Source organism: Malania oleifera, chromosome 10 (assembly GCF_029873635.1).
Source record: "Malania oleifera isolate guangnan ecotype guangnan chromosome 10, ASM2987363v1, whole genome shotgun sequence".
In the NCBI taxonomy this organism is placed as follows: Eukaryota; Viridiplantae; Streptophyta; class Magnoliopsida; order Santalales; family Ximeniaceae; genus Malania; species Malania oleifera.
The window spans coordinates 4000456-4019258 of NC_080426.1; the positions used below are offsets into that span (position 1 = coordinate 4000456).

General features: G+C 38.5%; 1 protein-coding gene across 1 annotated transcript in view; it reads left to right on the forward strand.

The window, feature by feature from the left end:
- The window catches only part of LOC131165695 (uncharacterized), a 35496-nt gene extending 18382 nt beyond the window's left edge, over positions 1–17114 (forward strand). The window contains exons 2-6 of the mRNA XM_058123699.1: positions 15364–15492; positions 15572–15692; positions 15778–15859; positions 16326–16479; positions 16586–17114. Coding sequence (XP_057979682.1) covers positions 15364–15492; positions 15572–15692; positions 15778–15859; positions 16326–16479; positions 16586–16720 — 621 coding nt within the window. The 3' untranslated portion in view covers positions 16721–17114. The remainder of the gene's footprint in view (positions 1–15363; positions 15493–15571; positions 15693–15777; positions 15860–16325; positions 16480–16585) is intronic.
- The last annotated feature ends 1689 nt before the right edge of the window (positions 17115–18803 follow it).

Genomic DNA, 18803 nt, shown 5'->3' on the forward strand with positions numbered 1-18803 from the left:
CATTAACATTCAATCAGATAGCAGCGGAAATTATAATCAATTCATGAAAGCCGTGGCAACCAAGCAGTAAATATTGAAGCAAACGTAATTCATTAACAAATCCTCCGTTGACATGTTGTACTTAGCGAGGGAGGCAAGTAGGCTAAGCACGTTGACAATTGCTAGTGAGTTTTACAATGATTGATGAACACTCACCCTCCCCTAAAGAGCTTTCTAGGCCATTCTCACTCTAGCACTAGGAAACATCAAAGTGACCGAGGAGTCATACTGCCTTATTTGGCTTACAATGAAAGAAATACTAGAAAATAACCCTACACTAGTATTTACATGATGGAAACCCATCCCAAACACACGAGATAAGCGGTCATAGGCAAGCATAATGCCCTGAACAAGCTTAGCCCGTGACATTCTCCCCCACTTATGCGGTCGACGTCCTCGTAGACTTTTGGCGATAGGTACACTTCAACTTTGTCCACGAATGGCTTCAAATCTTCCGCAGAAATCCAGCTGATTTCTTTATCATCAAGGCACTTCCATTTCACTAGGAACTTCTGCCGCTTCTTCCTTGAGGATATGAACTTTCTGCCTGCAAGGATCTCTTCAACATCATGTCTGTCAGGTTGCACTGTCTTCAACTCTGCGCTATTTGACTGACTTCTGCTCAGGTCGTTGGTGTTGGCGTTGAATGGCTTGAGGCAATTGACATGAAATTGCGGTTTTCTCTGTTGATCTGCCCACTTCTTCATCTGCTTAGAAGCTTTCTCCAGATAGGCTTGGGCAAAGTCTGCATTCTGTCTCCCTTCACTGGTGAAGATGTATGCCTTAGGACTCTTTCGTCTGTACGGCTCGCCCACTGTGTGAGGTAACAGCGGCAGCTGGTCTATAACAAGCACAAAAGGGCTCTTATTGGTCGTGGAGCGCCTTTGGGCGTTGTCACAGAATGGAGCCACATCAAGTAGTTGCACGCCATTCTTCTGGTTGTCGTTGACAAAATGGCACAAGTACTCATCTAGCAGCTCTCTGAATCTCTTCATCTGTCCGTCTGTCCGTTGATGATAACTCGAAGAGATGTTAAGATGTGACCTGAATATCCTGAAAAACTCTGTTAAGAAGTTGTCAGTGAACATTAAATCTTGGTCACAAATAATAACTTTGGGAAAACCCCAATGTTTCACAATAGTCACAAGGAACAATTGTGTCGTCCCCTCTGCCAAACAGTACTTTGGTGCGGCCATGAAAGTACCATACTTCTTCCGCTCCCCCTTGTCTTGTTGGCAAGTGAGATAAGTTTTGGTATAATTAACCACATCATCCCGCGTGTGCGGCCAATAATACCTCCCCAGTAGTCCTGTCATTGGAGTCATTCTCCGCGAATACCCCTTAACGAACTTCCTGCAACATCTAGTAAGGCCAAGAAAGGAACGCAACTCCTTCACTGTTGTGGGGATCTTCCGTTCTTGAATCATCCTTACCTTCTCCATACCCCTCCGGATACGACCTTGTTCAACGACTTGACCAAGGAATTTGTTGCTCCGCCGAGCGAAAGAGAAATTCTCCTTCTTCATATTCAGACTGTTTCCCTTCAGCCTGTCGAACACCTTCCGTAGATGCTCTTCATGTTTCCTCTGAAACGACACCGATACTCCCAACGGTGTTTTGGAAGGGCGAACACATCCCGCTTCCACTTCATCAAGCTGTTTCCCCAACTCTACTATCTCTCTAGGCGCAATCCAACATGGCCTTTTAGCAGGTGGTTTCACTCCTGATAACAACTTGATCTCTTGCTCCACAGTCCGTCGTGAAGGCAAATTTTGAGGCAGCTTATCTGGCAACACCTCCTTATCCTCATCCAACACCGCTTGGATGGTCGTAGGCTCCAGCTCTTGGCCTACTTCTTTGTCTACCACCACCGTGGCTAGACGTGTCTGCTCACCCTGACCCAATCCTTCATTGAGTTGTATGGCTGAAAGGGACTTCCCTTCGTCTCCTTTCGTTGCAACGACTTGCATCATGCACGAGTGATCTCCCATCAGACACAGGGAACCAGCCGAAGGCATCAGCACTGCCCTCGTCCCCATTAGGAACTCCATTCCTAGAATGACTGGATAGTCATCCAATGGCACCGCTGTGAAATTCGCATGACCTTCCCACTGTCCAAGCTTTATCACCACTTGCTTGGCTACTCCCAGAGTAGGCTGGGCTACAGAGTTAACTGCTTTCACGCGTCCTGTATCCTTCTCTAAGGATAAGTTGAGTCTTCCTGCTTCCAACTGCGAAACAAAATTATGAGTAGCTCCCGCATCCACCATAGCGCGAGTACTCTTCCCATTTATCCTCAAGTCCACAAACATTAACCCTTTTGCTCGTGTAACTTTCGGTGTTTTTGCCTGCTTTTTCCAATGCGTTCACCAACCGCACTGAACCCACCCTCGGGGCTTCATCCTCTTCCCCATCGTCTTCCACTGCCTGTTCTACAATGGAAGCTTGTAAGGCATTAAGTGATGCTTTGTGAGGGCACTCAAAAACTCTATGAGGACCTCGACACAAGAAACACTCAATTTTACTCTTCCCCTTTCCATTGGGTGTGTTGAACCCTCGAGACGACGAAGCTTCCTGTAAGGTTGATGAATTAGGGTCGGCTCCCCCACTCTTGGGTTTGCCATTCTTGAAAGACTTTCCACCGTTTCCCTCTCCGCCAAACCGTTTGGACGAAGTGGTCTCATCACCAGCGTAGTCTGTCAAGCGTTCTGCAGCCGCTTGTGCAGTTGACAAGTCTTGAACCCTTTGTCTATGAAGTTCAGTTCTTGCCCACGGTTTCATCCCCTCAAGAAAATAGAACAACTTGTCCTTCTCCGACATATCCTGAATATCCAATATTAAAGCAGAAAATTGTTTCACATATTCACTGATTGACCCCGTATGCTTGAGATCTCTCAGTTTTCTCCTTGCATTATACTCAACGTTCTCAGGAAAGAATTGGGCCTTGAGCTCTCTCCTCAAGTCTGCCCAACTATCAATCACACAGTTTCCATTTTCAATTTCTCTGTACTTGGTACGCCACCACAGTTTGGCATCACCAACCAAGTACATGGTCGCAGTATCCACCTTTGCCTGTTCTGAGGCCATCCTCACAACGCGAAAGTACTGCTCCACATCAAATAAGAAGTTCTCTAACTCCTTGGCATCTCGGGCACCCCCATACGTCCTGGGTTCTGGCACCTTGGTCTTGCTAACTCCCGGAGTGTTGGAGTTCCCCATAGCAAGAACCATCACATTTACCTTTGCATTCAGATCTGCCATCCGGGCTTGCAAAGTTTCCACAGTGTGGCGAAAGTCCTCTGACATGTCGCCTATCAAACCTGCTTGATGTTTTTGTGATCCCCTCACTTCATCAACAAGTTCTCTCATCTGGGCCACCTCCGCGGCCATAGTGTTGGTTGACTCTTCAACCTGTGCTTCCAGCACGCTGATCCTCTCAGCATTGTTTGGTGCCATGGTCACTTACCAAAGCTTTCCAAACCCAACAACGAAGGCAATCGAATTCACGTAGCAACTCAACCTTGGGCTCTCACCAAGTGTCACCGACTTGGGCTCTGATACCAAATGTCACGGTCCGCCTTTTTCACACCGTTGTGAAGGGCCGTGCGGCGCTAGCTAAAGCACTCTTGCTTAACTAGCCAGCTTTTTGTTTACCAACATTCATCCACGAAGCACTTTCATTAACATTCAATCAGATAGCAGCGGAAATTATAATCAATTCATGAAAGCCGTGGCAACCAAGCAGTAAATATTGAAGCAAACGTAATTCATTAACAAATCCTCCGTTGACATGTTGTACTTAGCGAGGGAGGCAAGTAGGCTAAGCACGTTGACAATTGCTAGTGAGTTTTACAATGATTGATGAACACTCACCCTCCCCTAAAGAGCTTTCTAGGCCATTCTCACTCTAGCACTAGGAAACATCAAAGTGACCGAGGAGTCATACTGCCTTATTTGGCTTACAATGAAAGAAATACTAGAAAATAACCCTACACTAGTATTTACATGATGGAAACCCATCCCAAACACACGAGATAAGCGGTCATAGGCAAGCATAATGCCCTGAACAAGCTTAGCCCGTGACACACAAGCCGTGTTAGCCTCTCTCTCTCTCTCTCTCTCTCTCACACACACACACACACACACACGCTTAGTATACAATTTTTTATTTGTCATTCAAAAAATTTTATGATCTCCGTACATCAAATACAGTTCCAATGCTTTGGCCATCTGATGTTGAACAGCAATTTGGAGTTACTACCATGAGAAAAATTGGAAGAGAAATAGAGAAGAGGAGATTGGAAGAAGAAGAGGAGAAGAAGAAGAAGAAGGTACAGGTGGAGAGGAAAACCCATGCTCACTTTAGTTTAAAAATTCAATAAAACTATCTTGTACATTTCTTTCACACCCTATAAAGAGCCTAAATGAAAGTAAATTACACACAAACCTGCACAAATGCATGAAATTACAAATGGACCTCTAAAAAGACAAATCCATGACAAGGAAACCTCCAAATACATAAACACGTTTGGGTTTAGGACCAAACAGTCCTTGGCCCTATTTTTTGAAATTGTCTCCAAATTCAGTCAAAGTTATATATCCAATGACTTGCTTCCGATCCCATACAACATCAATTCCCTTGTTTCGGAAAGAGGTCAACTCCATCAAGTTGGGAAAGAACCAAGGAGCCCATCCTTAAGAAAACAATCATTTGGATTCATGTGAAAGAACCAATAATGTGCTTCAATTTGTTCAATGGATGAGCTCAAGATGGCATTGTTTTATACTTTATTCTTGTTGATGGGGTGGATATAGGGATTTTCATAGGAATCATGCCCCTCCTACCATACAATCATGGATGACCCAAAAGGATGTGAGGAATCTTGAGAGAAAGATATCACATTGCAGAGTCATCACAATTTAATCAATCTAGAAGGTAAGTAGAGAATACAAACCTTCAAATTGGTTTATTCACCGAAGCAATTTTGTTTGAATTGGAATGTGGTTCAACCTCCAATTATAACTTCTTCATAGCCTTTTCCTGAAACTGCACTTGTTCAACTAGCAGGATGAACGACCAAAGTATGAAGCTGCTTATAACAGAGCACCGAGTTTGAAGGATGCTAATTTGTCTCTGATCTTCACGTTCTTCAACCTGGTGGGAAGATAACTAAGTCGAAGTGCTGAACAATTTTTAATATTGCGCTAAGATGAGGTGTTTTTACCCTTGACGAGGCAAGGCATATGCTTCAAGATGTTGAGCTGTAAGCTTTTTGAGAATTTAATTTTTATTTAATGTATAAAAAACAATTATACATACTAAAAATAATATGAATTTTATTACATAGTTAAAATAAAACATAGTATGTAAAATTTACCCCTAAAACTGCGTAGAGAGTCTAAACTCAGGAACTCAAGCTGCCCATGGGGGTACTTGCCTATGCAATACAAGGCCACTGCCACATGCCTGTCCAACATAAACATTTGCTGCCTTTCTTGAAAAGGAGCCACACTTCAGAAAGACAAATATAAAAACTATTGTTGACTCCCTCATCTCTCTCTCTCTCTCTCTAAGATAACTCTCAAATGCAATTGAAGAGATTGTCTTTTTGTCTTTGCTGCTCGCTGAAGTGAAAGAGAAGTTGCAGGCAAAGAGAGGAATCCAGAGCCTGAAGATTTGGAGAAGATCTGAAGCGAGTTGAATGTCGAAGATTAATCTTAATCAGCTGGAGAGAGATGACAGCTCAATTGTCTCATTGGAGGAGCAGCCTTGCTGGAGAAGATTATCTTAAAGGGTGTTTAATTGAAGGAGGGAAATTTGAAAATATTTTCTTTTTTCCCAGAAAAGTAAGAATTGATTCAGAAGGTCAAATTTTTTTTTTTTTAATTTCTATTCAATGCAATTCTAGTGGATCCCAATAACCAAAAAAGATTACGTCCCTCATTGTGCGCTTGTACACATGCTTCTATCATCATTATGGGAATGTACACGCAGTAGAAAAATTACGTCAATTCATTGAGATATGGAATGCTACAAGTGAGTATTTGTGACTCAAAATCCGTCCGAGAGTCGCTCCATCGATTGGAAGGTGGAACACTTAGAGGAGCTCTTGTGTCAACCACTTCCATTCCTCTCATTAGACCATATGTAGCACGTTGGAATACAAATTTTGAAGTAATCAAAATCAGGATAATTCAAAAAATTGGCTCAAAGTTGGCTTTAGTCATTATGTATTGAACAAAAGCAAAAGCCTCAATAACGGTCAAACGATAGTAAAAAGTCATAGCAACCCACGTAGCTACAAGGGGTTTGTCGGGCATTCTCATATGGTACCTAATCATAGAATTCTATGATACTGGTGTAAATTTGTGTCTTTCTGGTTCAACTAGGATAATAGTTCTTGAATTTCTATGTGAATCAAGATCGAGAATCTCTAGACACCTAGATGGATAAAAATGTATTATGATCTAGATTATTAATGAATATATATGTCAATTCATATCAATTAATTTGTAGAATGGATACTCACACAAATTAATCATGTGCCAAGGAAATAGATTTGAATGGGTGACACGAGGATTTCCACTCCTCTGCTCTACTGGCCGAGCTATCCTAACTATTCTTGACGGTTCTACAATGGAATTAACTTTTCCCTTCCATCGAAGAAATAGAAAAATAAGATCTATCTGACCCAGATTGATGAATTCCAATTACCACCCTTATTTGATCCTAGTTGAACCAGAAAGACACGAATTCCCACTAGTATCATAGAATTCTATGATTAGGTACCATATGAGCAGGCCCTACAAACCCCTAGATCGATTTTGAATGGACGATTCATGAATCATCCGATTACTGATTATAGAATCTTTTCCTTTTTTAGTTTCACTTGATTCATATACTTCTCTCAATCCAAATAATAGAATTGGATTTACTTTGGTGACATGGGGACGTAAAACAGCGGATAGTGAATGGTCTTTATCAATACACAAATGGATAACTCCCTAGGAAATTCAATTGCGCTTATATTCATCATTGTAGGAATTGGGTTCATGCTTTTCTTTTTCATCAATGGACCCTTGACCTAAAATACTAGAAAGATATGTGGCCATGAAAGGGGATTAAGTGGAATAGAATTTACTGGGTGGTAGAGTCGTGGACAAATTTGTTTCTTTCATATTTTAGACACACGTGCTACAATGGCTAGGACAAAGGGTAGCGATCCCGCAAGGGTGAGCTAACTCCAAAAAACCGTAATGTGGGGGTAGAGAACCTGTTGCTGTCTCGACTATGCTACTGGAGGCTCTAGGGAAGTTGGAATAGGAGAGCACTCATCTTGGGGTGGGCTTACTACTTAGATGCTTTCAATAGTTATCCACTTCACACGTGGTTGCCCAGTGGTGATGAAACGTATAACTTGTACATATCTTTCCATTTCCAATTCGCACCAATCCATTTGTTCGTAGAGCTATTTACTCGATTGCAGACATTTTTGGAACACCTCTAATAAAGGGATAAATAGTCTCATAACTTAGATCTGTGCCAAGGTTTCCAAAGATGATATTTAGTCCATCAGAATAGAAGTTAAAGGGGGTATTTATACTTGTCGTGTCCTTTATATGGACATCAGAGGCTAAGGGGCCATTATTCCTTTTGAATTTTTCTCGTTCTATCTCAGGGTATCCATTCGCTCAAAACTAATCTGCTTCCAATTTTACTTTACGTAGGCGAGCCGGGCTTTTTCTAGTTGTTCAATAGCCCTTCCGCATAAGAGTGTCTAGGGTTGGGCTAGGAGGGTCTCTTAAGGGGGAATCTATCAAACTTGATCAATCATTAACGAGGAATTCTAATGTGGGTGGATTTGTTCAGAGAAATGCAGAAAAAGTACTTCAGGATCCATTACGTATCCAAGGTTTTTTGTTCTTCTTGGCGCCTATTAAACAAAAAGTGGGGAGATTCAATCATCTCTTCAAAAGAGATGCGGCTATATTGAAGAGACAATTATCTCATTTGCAAACATATCAGGGTGGGACAAAGAAACTTGCCAAGAGTTGAGTAATTAATAAACCTCTGAAAGACATTTTTAATTTAATTAGTTTTTTCTATTCTATCCCCTATATTATTTTCTTTAGTTATTTACTAGAGCAAATTAAGAAAAGAATGATCATTGTTAATCTCAAAAATATGGTTTTCAATATCAAAATATATGTAATAACGGCCTCCATTTCTATACCTAACTAAAAAAGTGTCATAAGAGATGAAATTTTGATTATCTCTGGACCAAGGATAAAGGAGAAAAGAGGTTTAGCGGGAATAGGATTGTACCATGAGAGAAGCAAGGAGGTCAACCTCTTTCAAATATACAACATGAATTCTAGCAATGTAATGTAGTTGGACTCTCATGTCAATTCGAATGAATCATCCTTTCTACAGAGGTCTCTTATGGTACAATCATCTTCCTGCTGAACCCCTTTTCTCCTTTATCCTCGGTCCATAGAGGCAAAATGTAGGATTGGACAACAAGATGTTATTTGTAACAAGTAGTTTTGTTGGTTGGTTAATTGGTTACATTTTATTCATGAAATGGGTTGGATTAGTATTAGTCTAGATACGGAAAAATCATTCTATTAGATCTAATGTACTTATTAGATCTAATAATACCTTCAATCATTTTAATTTGTTTGAACAGGAAAGGAGAGAGGTAATATCTATCCCTAAATATTAATCCAAATTGCCCATACATCTCAAAGTCGTAGTAAAGCAAAAAGAAGTGGTATTGGGGATATTTTTCCTATATATGCAAATCGAAATTGGGCAGTGTAAGTGTTTACATAATGTTCTTCTGTCCGAAGAAATGATTCATCGAAAAATGAGTCACCATTGATAGTAGATTCGTCCGAAATAGGATTTTTGGGATAAGGAATAATACTAAGAATTGGTTCACGTAGGAATGAACATATTGGTTTACGTAAAACTGCACCTACACGTAGAATACCAACTGGAGTTATTCATGTTCAAGCAAGTTTCAACTTTTTTTTTTCTTCCTAGTTTCGATCATGTCTTAGATCTAGAAATGTCCAATTCGAACTATCTATGGAGCATTCAGTATCAAAATTTGGCTATTTACAACCGAGGAATAATAACTTCTTACTTGATATTTGATTTGGATATAGGGGCGAAACAATCATCCTATTGATATTGGAAAACACAAAAGATTCCTCCAATGTATCATTTCTGGGTCCAATGGAATTCATAGGTATAGGAAGAAGCCCTATCAAATAGGAGAGGACACCAAAGGCCTCTACCCTCCCTCTCCATTTGTCCAAGGGTAGGAGGCAGTGCTAGAGCATCTCGTCTTCGAGTCCGAGTGGCAGCATAACATAGCATCTTTTAAAAGAAACAAGATACACTAGGAAGATGATGAATCCTATCTTTTTTGGATACTATACCGGATTAAATCAATGAATTGGAATGAATCAATGTATTGATGGGTCTATATATTTTTAGACTAAATACCTTTAGATCATGATTCTATTTAGTTTAGACTATGATTCCATAAGAATTATAAAATTTCTTTCCAGTTTCACAGTTCTCAACAACAAAAATCCTTAATATCTATTCCAAGTTTATGAATTTTTGTGCTTGGGAATCCCTGATGATTAAATAAACGAAGATTTTACTATGACTACAATTTTAGAGAGACGCAAAGGCGAAAGCCTATGGGGTCGCTTCTGTAGCTGGATAACTAGCATTGAAAACTGTCTTTACATTGGATGGTTTGGTGTTTTGATGATTCATCAACGCTTGACCTTGAGATGTTGATCATCCAAGGCACATTAGCATGGCGCGGTCTATGAACCTATTCTAGCTATCAACGATATCTAGAATTTTGGGTAGGATGGGAATTGTAATTCTTTCTACTTCTTGAGGTATAATGACCTAGAATATTTGAGCCATGAATGAAGAAAGACATGAGAGAAAAAGCTTATTATATTGGCTAGTAATTGTGAGGCTCCAATTCTTGATTGGAGGGGACACCAAAGGCCTCTGCCCTCTATTGAAATTGAGTTTCAATAACACTTTGCATTGCAAAACGATCTATTAAACAATCGATACTATTTGATTCCTTAATTCAATTAGTAGTTATAAAGTCCACTTCTCCCCCCCATACTAAAAATATTGCCTTTTAGAAATTCCATTGGATTCTAGTGGAGTAATGTATTAAATGTATTAAGTACATGAATATACTCTTGAAAAATAAGTGGATATAGAAAGTCATATTGTCAAGATTTATCTCGTGGATCAATGCAGTCAATTATGTTTCTCCTCGAAGTTGGTTATCTACCGCTCATTTTGTTCTAGGATTCTTTCTAAAAGTATGCTTTTTTATCCCTCTTTTTTTTTCTTTCTTTTTTTTCCCTCTTTTGAAATTCAAGATCAAGAATAGTAACCGATTTTATAAATCCATGGACTTCCCAAAGTAATTTATTTATCTTATCATTTATTTATCTTATTATAATTATAAATTAAATTATAAAGTAATCATTTATTAAATAAGTTATTTTACTTTAGTGAAATCCAAAATATGAATAAAAGAAAAAATGTTTTGCAAAACACTTATCTTTCTTCTACAAGGAATTATTATAGGTTCAAAAGGTTATGAATCGATCGATAAGTCCAATCCCAATATCTTGATTTCGAGTGGCAATGCATCACGGACTCATATATATATACATCATCTGCTATTACATGAGTTGTTAATGTTTGGATAAAAATTCTTTCTGGGATCATTCCCTTTCAAGAACTCACAGAAATACCTCGTATAGTACCACAATCTGTTCTACGTACAACAATGGGTTGAACTACTTCAACAAGTCTATGCGTGAGATATCCAACATCTGATGTTCGTATCTTAGTAACCACAAGTCCTTTGCGGGCTCCGTAGCAAGAAATGATATATGCCATTTGTTGGTTATTAGGGGCATCCGGAAAACGTCCAGGTATTGCATGCTTGTTCTAGTCTTGTTCAATAAGTAGGTGCTGCTCCTTCCTAAAAGTTGAAAAAAGTTGACCCATAATATCTATGTTAGTTTTTTGTCTGAATGTATTCAAAATGGCTCGCTTTCTAGATAATCCCGAAATGTTTGCAAAGGGAGGCAAGGCTGATTGTGTCATGAACATGGTTTTAAATAACGGCTGTGACTGTTACATAACGGTTTTTTGGGTTACTGATATCATTACGCACCGCGAAATCAGCGGGAAGAAAAATTACGGGTGTAGCGGTCGTTACGGACTGCGACCGTTATGTAAAGGCCGTTATGGCTGTTACGTAACCGTTGCAGGACTGTTACATCAAAAAATTATTTTATTTTTTACTTTTTCTTCTCACTTTTTTCCCTCTCTTTCATATATCATTCTCAATATACTAAGTGGCAAGAGGGGTAAAAGATTATAATGAGGATGACAATGTTACAAAATTTACTATTTCTTTAAAAACTCACGTTAGATGCATTAATTAACAATTTGAAAATACTAACTTGTTAGGAAAATATTTTATTTTGATAATATTAGTAATGTGATATTTATGTTCTTTATTTTCCAACTTCAACCTTCGTTCTTTTCTAGCTATTTTATATTTGTATTATTTGTATGTCTTATGTGTCTAATAGATTAATAGAATGTATAATGTATTTTGTTTTGTTAATTAATTTAGCACACATAAGAATTTATCACAAATAAGAACAATGAGAAGTATAAATATGCACACAAACGTAATTTTTCTATCAATGGTGGTTTAAAACAAATGTAAACTTGTTGCCCTTATCAAATAACTTAGTTACTTGAACTAAAGGATCCAAAATACACTAAAACTCTTTCTAAGAAGGGTTAAAAGCTTAAAACATGCAAGTACGTTAATATGCACAAGATTGTGCGTGCTTCAAAAAAATTCACGGCCGTTACACCCGCTTCCCGTTACACCCGTTACCGTTACGTTACGCTACCCGCTACTGTGATTTTAAACCATGGTTATGAAGGTTGCATGAATGAACGGTAGGGAAAAAAAAAAGCCTTTCATGCCTTAATTGCGTAATTTTAAATTTCTTCTATATTTTTTATATTACAAAAATAAGTTAAAAAAGATCTACATATGCATACGCATTATGATTTGACGCATGAAAGGTGCGTTTTTTGGCCTGGGGTGTATGGCTAGTGCCTGAAGCCTTTTGGGAGTAACACATTTCATATTACACCTTGGGGCAATTTAGGCTCAAATGCAAGGTGCACCTGAGAAATGCCTTCTAAAACACTACAAAGCATTAGTAATAATCATCAAAGCATTTTCCATGTTTTATACCCCTACATTAGTCATCATGTTGTTGATTTTATATTCACTTGGGATTGTTAACACAATTTGCCGACTATTCTCAATCTATTCACTGAAAACCACAAACTTGACTACCAATTTCACCTTTATTGTAGAGTATCTTTTGGTAACATAAACAAACTCTCACAAACAATTCGCAAATTGCGGCAATATGGTTGGATTATGTTGCTGGAAATATCAATGAATCTCTCAAAATGTGTGCCAAACTCAAACAATGATTCTTCTATGAACAGTTTCAAAATTTTTCCGGCTTTTGCAGGAAAAAAATCAAAATACCGTGTCTAGAAGAAAATGTCCTGCAGTTCTGAATGTTGCAGAACAAGGGAATAGTTTCCATGTGCGCGTTGGTGATGAAACTTGGAGTGCAGGCACATCAGATGGTGGCAATTTCAGTGGTGGTGGTGTGATACGAAAAACACATAAAATTCAAAGGGGCAACTGGAGTTTCTCTAGTGGTGCATGGAGCCATGCAGGCTGTTGGACGGTGAGGAAATTTTTGGGATCTGCTGGTTGGCATTTTCTGACTCCCATTGTAGTGGTGGTGTTGCAAAGTGGTTCTTGGAAAGTGGCGGTCAAAATTGAAGGGCAACGGCTGTATTTTTTTTCTCTTTGAAATCTGGGACTGGTAACTGAATATATGTGGATGGTGTGGAGAAAAGGGGCTGATGAAGAGAGAATGATGAAAAATTACTGAATAGAAGAAAAATATAAAGAGGAAGAGGCTGAGAGGGAAGGAGATAGGAGGAAAGGAAGAATATTAAAGGTGGAGGAGAGAGGTTGGTTCTAGAATTCTGCAGGAATTTGATTGCTGCAGAGGGAAATAAGGGGCTGCAATTGGACAGAAAACAAGAGGAATAAGGATGAATAGGATGGGAAAATGAGGATTAAAATGGACAATGGAGATGGTGGTTGGGCTCTGATATCAAATGATGCAGAACAGCATGTGGAATTACTGCCAAGAGAGAAATTGGAAGAGAAATAGTGGAGAGGGAAGGGGAAGGAGAAGATACAGGTTTTTTTTTTTTTTGGGGGGGGGGGGGGGGGAGAGCTGATTGAGATTCTTGCAGGAATTGTTTGTTCCCCCTGTCCCTGTGAAAAAGGAGCTGTTAAAAATAAAAATATGGGTTTAAGAAAAGGAGCTGATTGAGATTGTTGCAGGAATTGTTTGTTCCCCCTGTCCCTGTGAAAAAGGAGCTGTTAAAAAGAAAAATATGGGTTTTTAAGTGTTAGGTAAAAAAGTTGTGAGGTGCCTAAGAGTAGTAAATAACTAAAATTAATCTGTATTTTTAGAAAATGTAATTCATGCTTTGATAATTTTGTAATATTTTAAAATACTAAGGACAGCAATGGAGTAGAATAATTTTTCGGGAAAAGCTAGCTTTTAGCTTTCAAAACTTCAAATCCATAGCTTTTAAAAGTTCCTAAAATGCATTATATGCGGCTTTTACTTTTAAAAAGGAGAAGATGAGACAAAAGGGGGTCAAACTATCCTTGAGTCTTCTCAGGTAGGTGGTCATGGAGCACATCAATGCAAAATGCAATCGACCTTTGGGGAATATTTATCTTTTTTGTCTAGTGAAAAAATTCCTTGCCTCCCAAACCTAAAACCTTAGTTTCATAATTGGTCATGGAAGCTATGGAAATAACTTGAGGTATCTAAGCTTTGAGAACATTGCTAGAAACATCTGATGATGGAGCAACGGTCCAGTCACTTTTCCTTTACAACAACCTTGGTGGTATCATCCCTTCACCAACTGGTGATATGAAGGTGATAAGAGGTTATCAATGGTGTGAGTGGAAGGCAAAATGTGATCTGCAATTTGGTTGATCCTCTCAATTAACAATTGAGATCCATACAACATCGATAGTAGCTGGGACAAATTCGGAGAGTGGTGCTTTGGGTATTTGTGAGGTCAGTTGTATACTTCAAGTTCATTTTGAACTCAAGCTATAATCAATACTCTCTGCGACATCATCTTACTCTGGCAGTTTCAAGTTTGTTAAACCTTGAATTTTTTTTTTTTTTGATTGAAAATCGTAGTTGGATCTATCGCAGAAAAATTGTTTATGTTTTTCCAATATTGCTTTCTGCATTCATGCGTGCTTTCACATATTAAAGGCTAGGTGTAATGGTCTCGGAGCAACTCTGTTGAGGTATTCTCTGCTTTTGGCTCATGGGCCTCACAGTTTTACCCCCATAAAAAGCACCTCACAAGCTTGAAGCATTAACCATCCTTGTGTACCCTAGATCTCCGAAGTACATGCTCGATATGGATTGTGACACTAAGCTATTGACCGTTGAGGAAAAATTTCGAGTGGACCTGCAGTGTGTCCAGGATCCCAAATAGTTGTAGTAGTACTCTAGTTGTAAGGGCCATTTTGTGGCTGCAATTTTGGATGGAAAAATTAAGTTGGTGCAGTATATGCTAAATGTGTTATGCAGCAGCAGCAGCAGCAATGACAACAACAAAGCCTCAACTCCCCTTAGGTGGGGTTGGATATATGATTTTTTTCCTTCTACTGTGAAGTGTTTCTATCTGCCTATTTTGTGCAACAATCTTTTTGCAGAGTGGTTTTTTTCTTTGAAAGGTATTACAGTTGAATCATAGATTTTTTTTGGGGCTCTAAATATGGACATTGGATTTGGATTTTTGGCTGTTTGGAAGTGAGATTAGTTCATGGAAATTTATGGAAGTTGAATAACAGAATGACAAATGTAGGTATATAATGGTATTTGCATTGAACCTGGGTTGTCGAGGCTTTAGTAATTTAAGAAATTCTAAAAATCTTGAGTGCAGACCAGCTGCAATTACATCAGGTAAGGCACTGTGATTGATTAAAGTTCTGTGACAGGATTCTATACATCTATTTTTATTCTCTATCATTTAAAATTGTACACAATAAATATTAACACTGATACGGGCACCTTGGCATGCAGGTGGTTCTTGACTTGGATGAAACTCTAGTATGTGCATATGAATCCTCTAGCTTACCTGCTGTTCTCCGTAATCAGGCGATAGAAGCTGGGTTGAAGTGGTTTGAACTGGAATGCCTATCTTCAGACAAGGTGTCTTGCATGTTTATCATTTTAAATTGGTATTCTATTTTTGTGAAACAAGACTTAACTTTTTATTAATATGTTGAAGGAATGTGAAGGAAAGCAAAAGGTCAATTATGTTACGGTGTTTGAACGTCCAGGACTGCAAGAATTCTTAAAGCAAACTAGCGAATTTGCAGATCTTGTGCTATTTACTGCCGGTCTTGAAGGTATTTACATGATTGCACCTTTCTCTTGTATTTGTCTCTTACTGATTTTTCCTTTCTTGACAGACAAGTCTTTGGGTTCCCACAGGTTATGCAAGACCACTGGTTGACAAAATTGACATTGAAAATCGATTTGGTCTTCGACTTTATCGGCCTTCAACAATCAGCACGTAAGTGCAGCTCTGCTCTTTTCCAGATTTCCTTCTTTTTTGGCTGTGCCGGAAGCCCAAACTCCTAACTCCACATTTTTAGGCCAGTATGTGTGACACTGATTGGACACATTATATGATTGTTTTAGAAATTTAGACATGAATGACTTAGAAAAATCATAATGTACTGCATGTGGTTGGTGGGTGTGGTAAATGGTGATGATAAGTGTGTAATTAATGGAAGAGCTCATTAATTTGATTATGTCCTAGCAAATTAAAGGGCTATTTTGGTGGTCGTGTTTGGGATTGAGCTTCAGGTATTCTGCTTTCTTCATTGTGGGTGTATCTATATTGATCTTTTACAAAATTTCCCGTCTTTGTTCACTTGGTTAATTTTTCACTAATTACTGTCATTGAAGGATCGAAGCTCCTGATATCCCTCAAAATTAAAGTTGTTTATTAATTCTTTGGTTACATTAACTCGCAGGGAATACCGAGAGCATGTGAAGGATCTATCCTGCCTATCAAAGGACCTCCGTCGAATTGTGATCGTTGACAACAACCCATTCAGTTTCTTGTTGCAACCATTGAATGGAATTCCATGCATTCCATTTTCTGCAGTACAACCACATGATGAACAGGTACTACTAAGACTTGTACGAGTGAAGTCCTTCACAGATATGATTTATTCATTTACGGACCACCTTTCTGATCTGTTGATTTGGTTTTTTATGTGTATTTGATCAGCTTCTGGAAGTAATCCTCCCTCTGCTCAAACATCTCTCTACAGAGAAGGATGTGAGACCCGTTCTCTCTGAAAGATTCCATATGCCTGAATGGTTTCAAAAGCACGGAATCCCTGCTTCTGGCTGCACATTGTAGGATAGAGCTTGCAAATGATGCAAGCACAAATCTCCTTGCAGCAAACAAAAGGCTTTAATTTTTCGCGCAACTCATCATTGGAATGGGGGCCTTTGTATCACATGTACTTGTCCACCCATGACATTGGGAAGGCCCGACTTTTCGGAGTCCTATTTTGAAGCCTTTTCAGTTCCAAAGCTGCTGTTGGCTGCTGCATCCTCAGTAGAATAGGTTTGCCATTCAAGCTGTTGACTGCTGTGTCCATCCCTGGATTACACTTGCCATTCATGAAAAATTATTAGAAGCTTGATTTAATGTAACCTTGTTTATAGGCTTGCATTCTTGTCAGATATTGCTCATGTATGTTTCAACATCTGTAAATCTGTACTCAGCCAATAATTACTTTTTCTGATTACATGTTACTGTTTTGCTCTAGTAAATTATGAGATAAATGTCATAATTATTTGCAGTTACTGAAATCCTTAAAAACAAGTTGTATTTTTTCCACTGCAGAGTGCAACAGCGTCATTTTATATGTTAAGGAACTAGAAGGATTAGACAGGAGGATTCATGGAAATAGGAGCATTCCTAACTTAAGAGAGTTAAAAAAGGGATGAGCCCTCTCCAGTGCAGCATGAAGGATTTGTGGCTTAATAAAAGGAACATAATCTTCAATTTCTGTTTCAGTGGCTAGTTAAAGGTGAAGATGGTGTTTATGGACTATTGCTGTGAGCCAAGTCAAGGGTTTACCTTGTGTTTAGGGGTTCGCAGTTAAAAGACTGAATTTGAATTTATACAAAACTAGGCAAAACATGGTATGGAATTGCATTAAATCTCATTCAAATTTGTGCGAGTTTGAATTTAAAAGCCTACTCTAATCTCCCAAATAATACTTGAATAGGATTTTGAACTGATCTGGCAGTCTCCTCCCTCTTTGGGACAATGGATGGACTGGCGGGGACTTGTTTTGCTTGTTGGGTTTATAATAATCATGCACAGCTTCTCATGAGGATTGCTCAAAGTCCAGCATCATGTTGGGAACAGTGGCTATCAAAGTGCTCTTTACAACTATTTGAGCGTCCCCTCACTCCAGAGCCCCAAACTTTTTGTCAACACTACTAAGAAACACAACAGCATAAGCATTATTGGCGCTTTGCCATTCCCTTTCCCCTGCCTTTCTGCATTTTTTTTTTCCCCACTTTTAACTTTTGTTTCACATCTGGGTCCAAAAGGTTTCCCAAGATCAACTCTGCATTCATTTAAATAACGCAAAAATAAAGTGAAAGGATAAACCCCAAGAAAACCCAACTTATAGATTACAAACAACACTGCGATTAAACAATAATTCAAAATTATTTTGGAGTAGATTTGTAATAAAGACAGTTGGCGACTCTGCTTGAATGTTAGACTATATATAAAGAAAAAAAAAAAAAAACAAAAGAGATGGGGGGAACATATGGAGGGATTTTTATTTATTTATTTGATTATCAAGAAAAATAAACCATAAGATAAATCTACAAAAAATTAAACAGAAAAAAAATTACATTTTACATATAGTTAACATCTGATTTTTTATTTCCCAATTTTCACTCATTTTCAAATAATTTTTGCCGTAAAAAAATACATTTAAAATATTTTTTTTCCTTCTCTTAATGCCCAATTATGAAAACTTGGATTAAAGTATTTGTGTATTATACTTCCACCACCAATAATTTGCTCAACAGCTATGATTACAATTGCATGCTCTGGCCCCATGGCTTTTCTTAATTTGGTCTCTCTCGCTCTCTCTCTCTCTCCATGCCTCAAAACTATTATTATTATGTTTCAGCGCTTACCATTTTTATACTCTTTTGCACTGGACGATTCTGCCATGGCCCATATTTTACGATCAAATAAAATGAATGCGAAAAAAAAACACCCACGCAGTACACCCATTTGGGTTATTGAGACGAATTAGGGTTTCCCCGTTTTAATTTAAAGATGGGCATATCCATGTAAGGAGACAGCATAACTCCTTTAAAAGCAACTCATAGAGTAATTATATAATTAATAGATAAAAAAATTCATTCAGTAATTAGAAACATTGACTTCAAATATACATGAT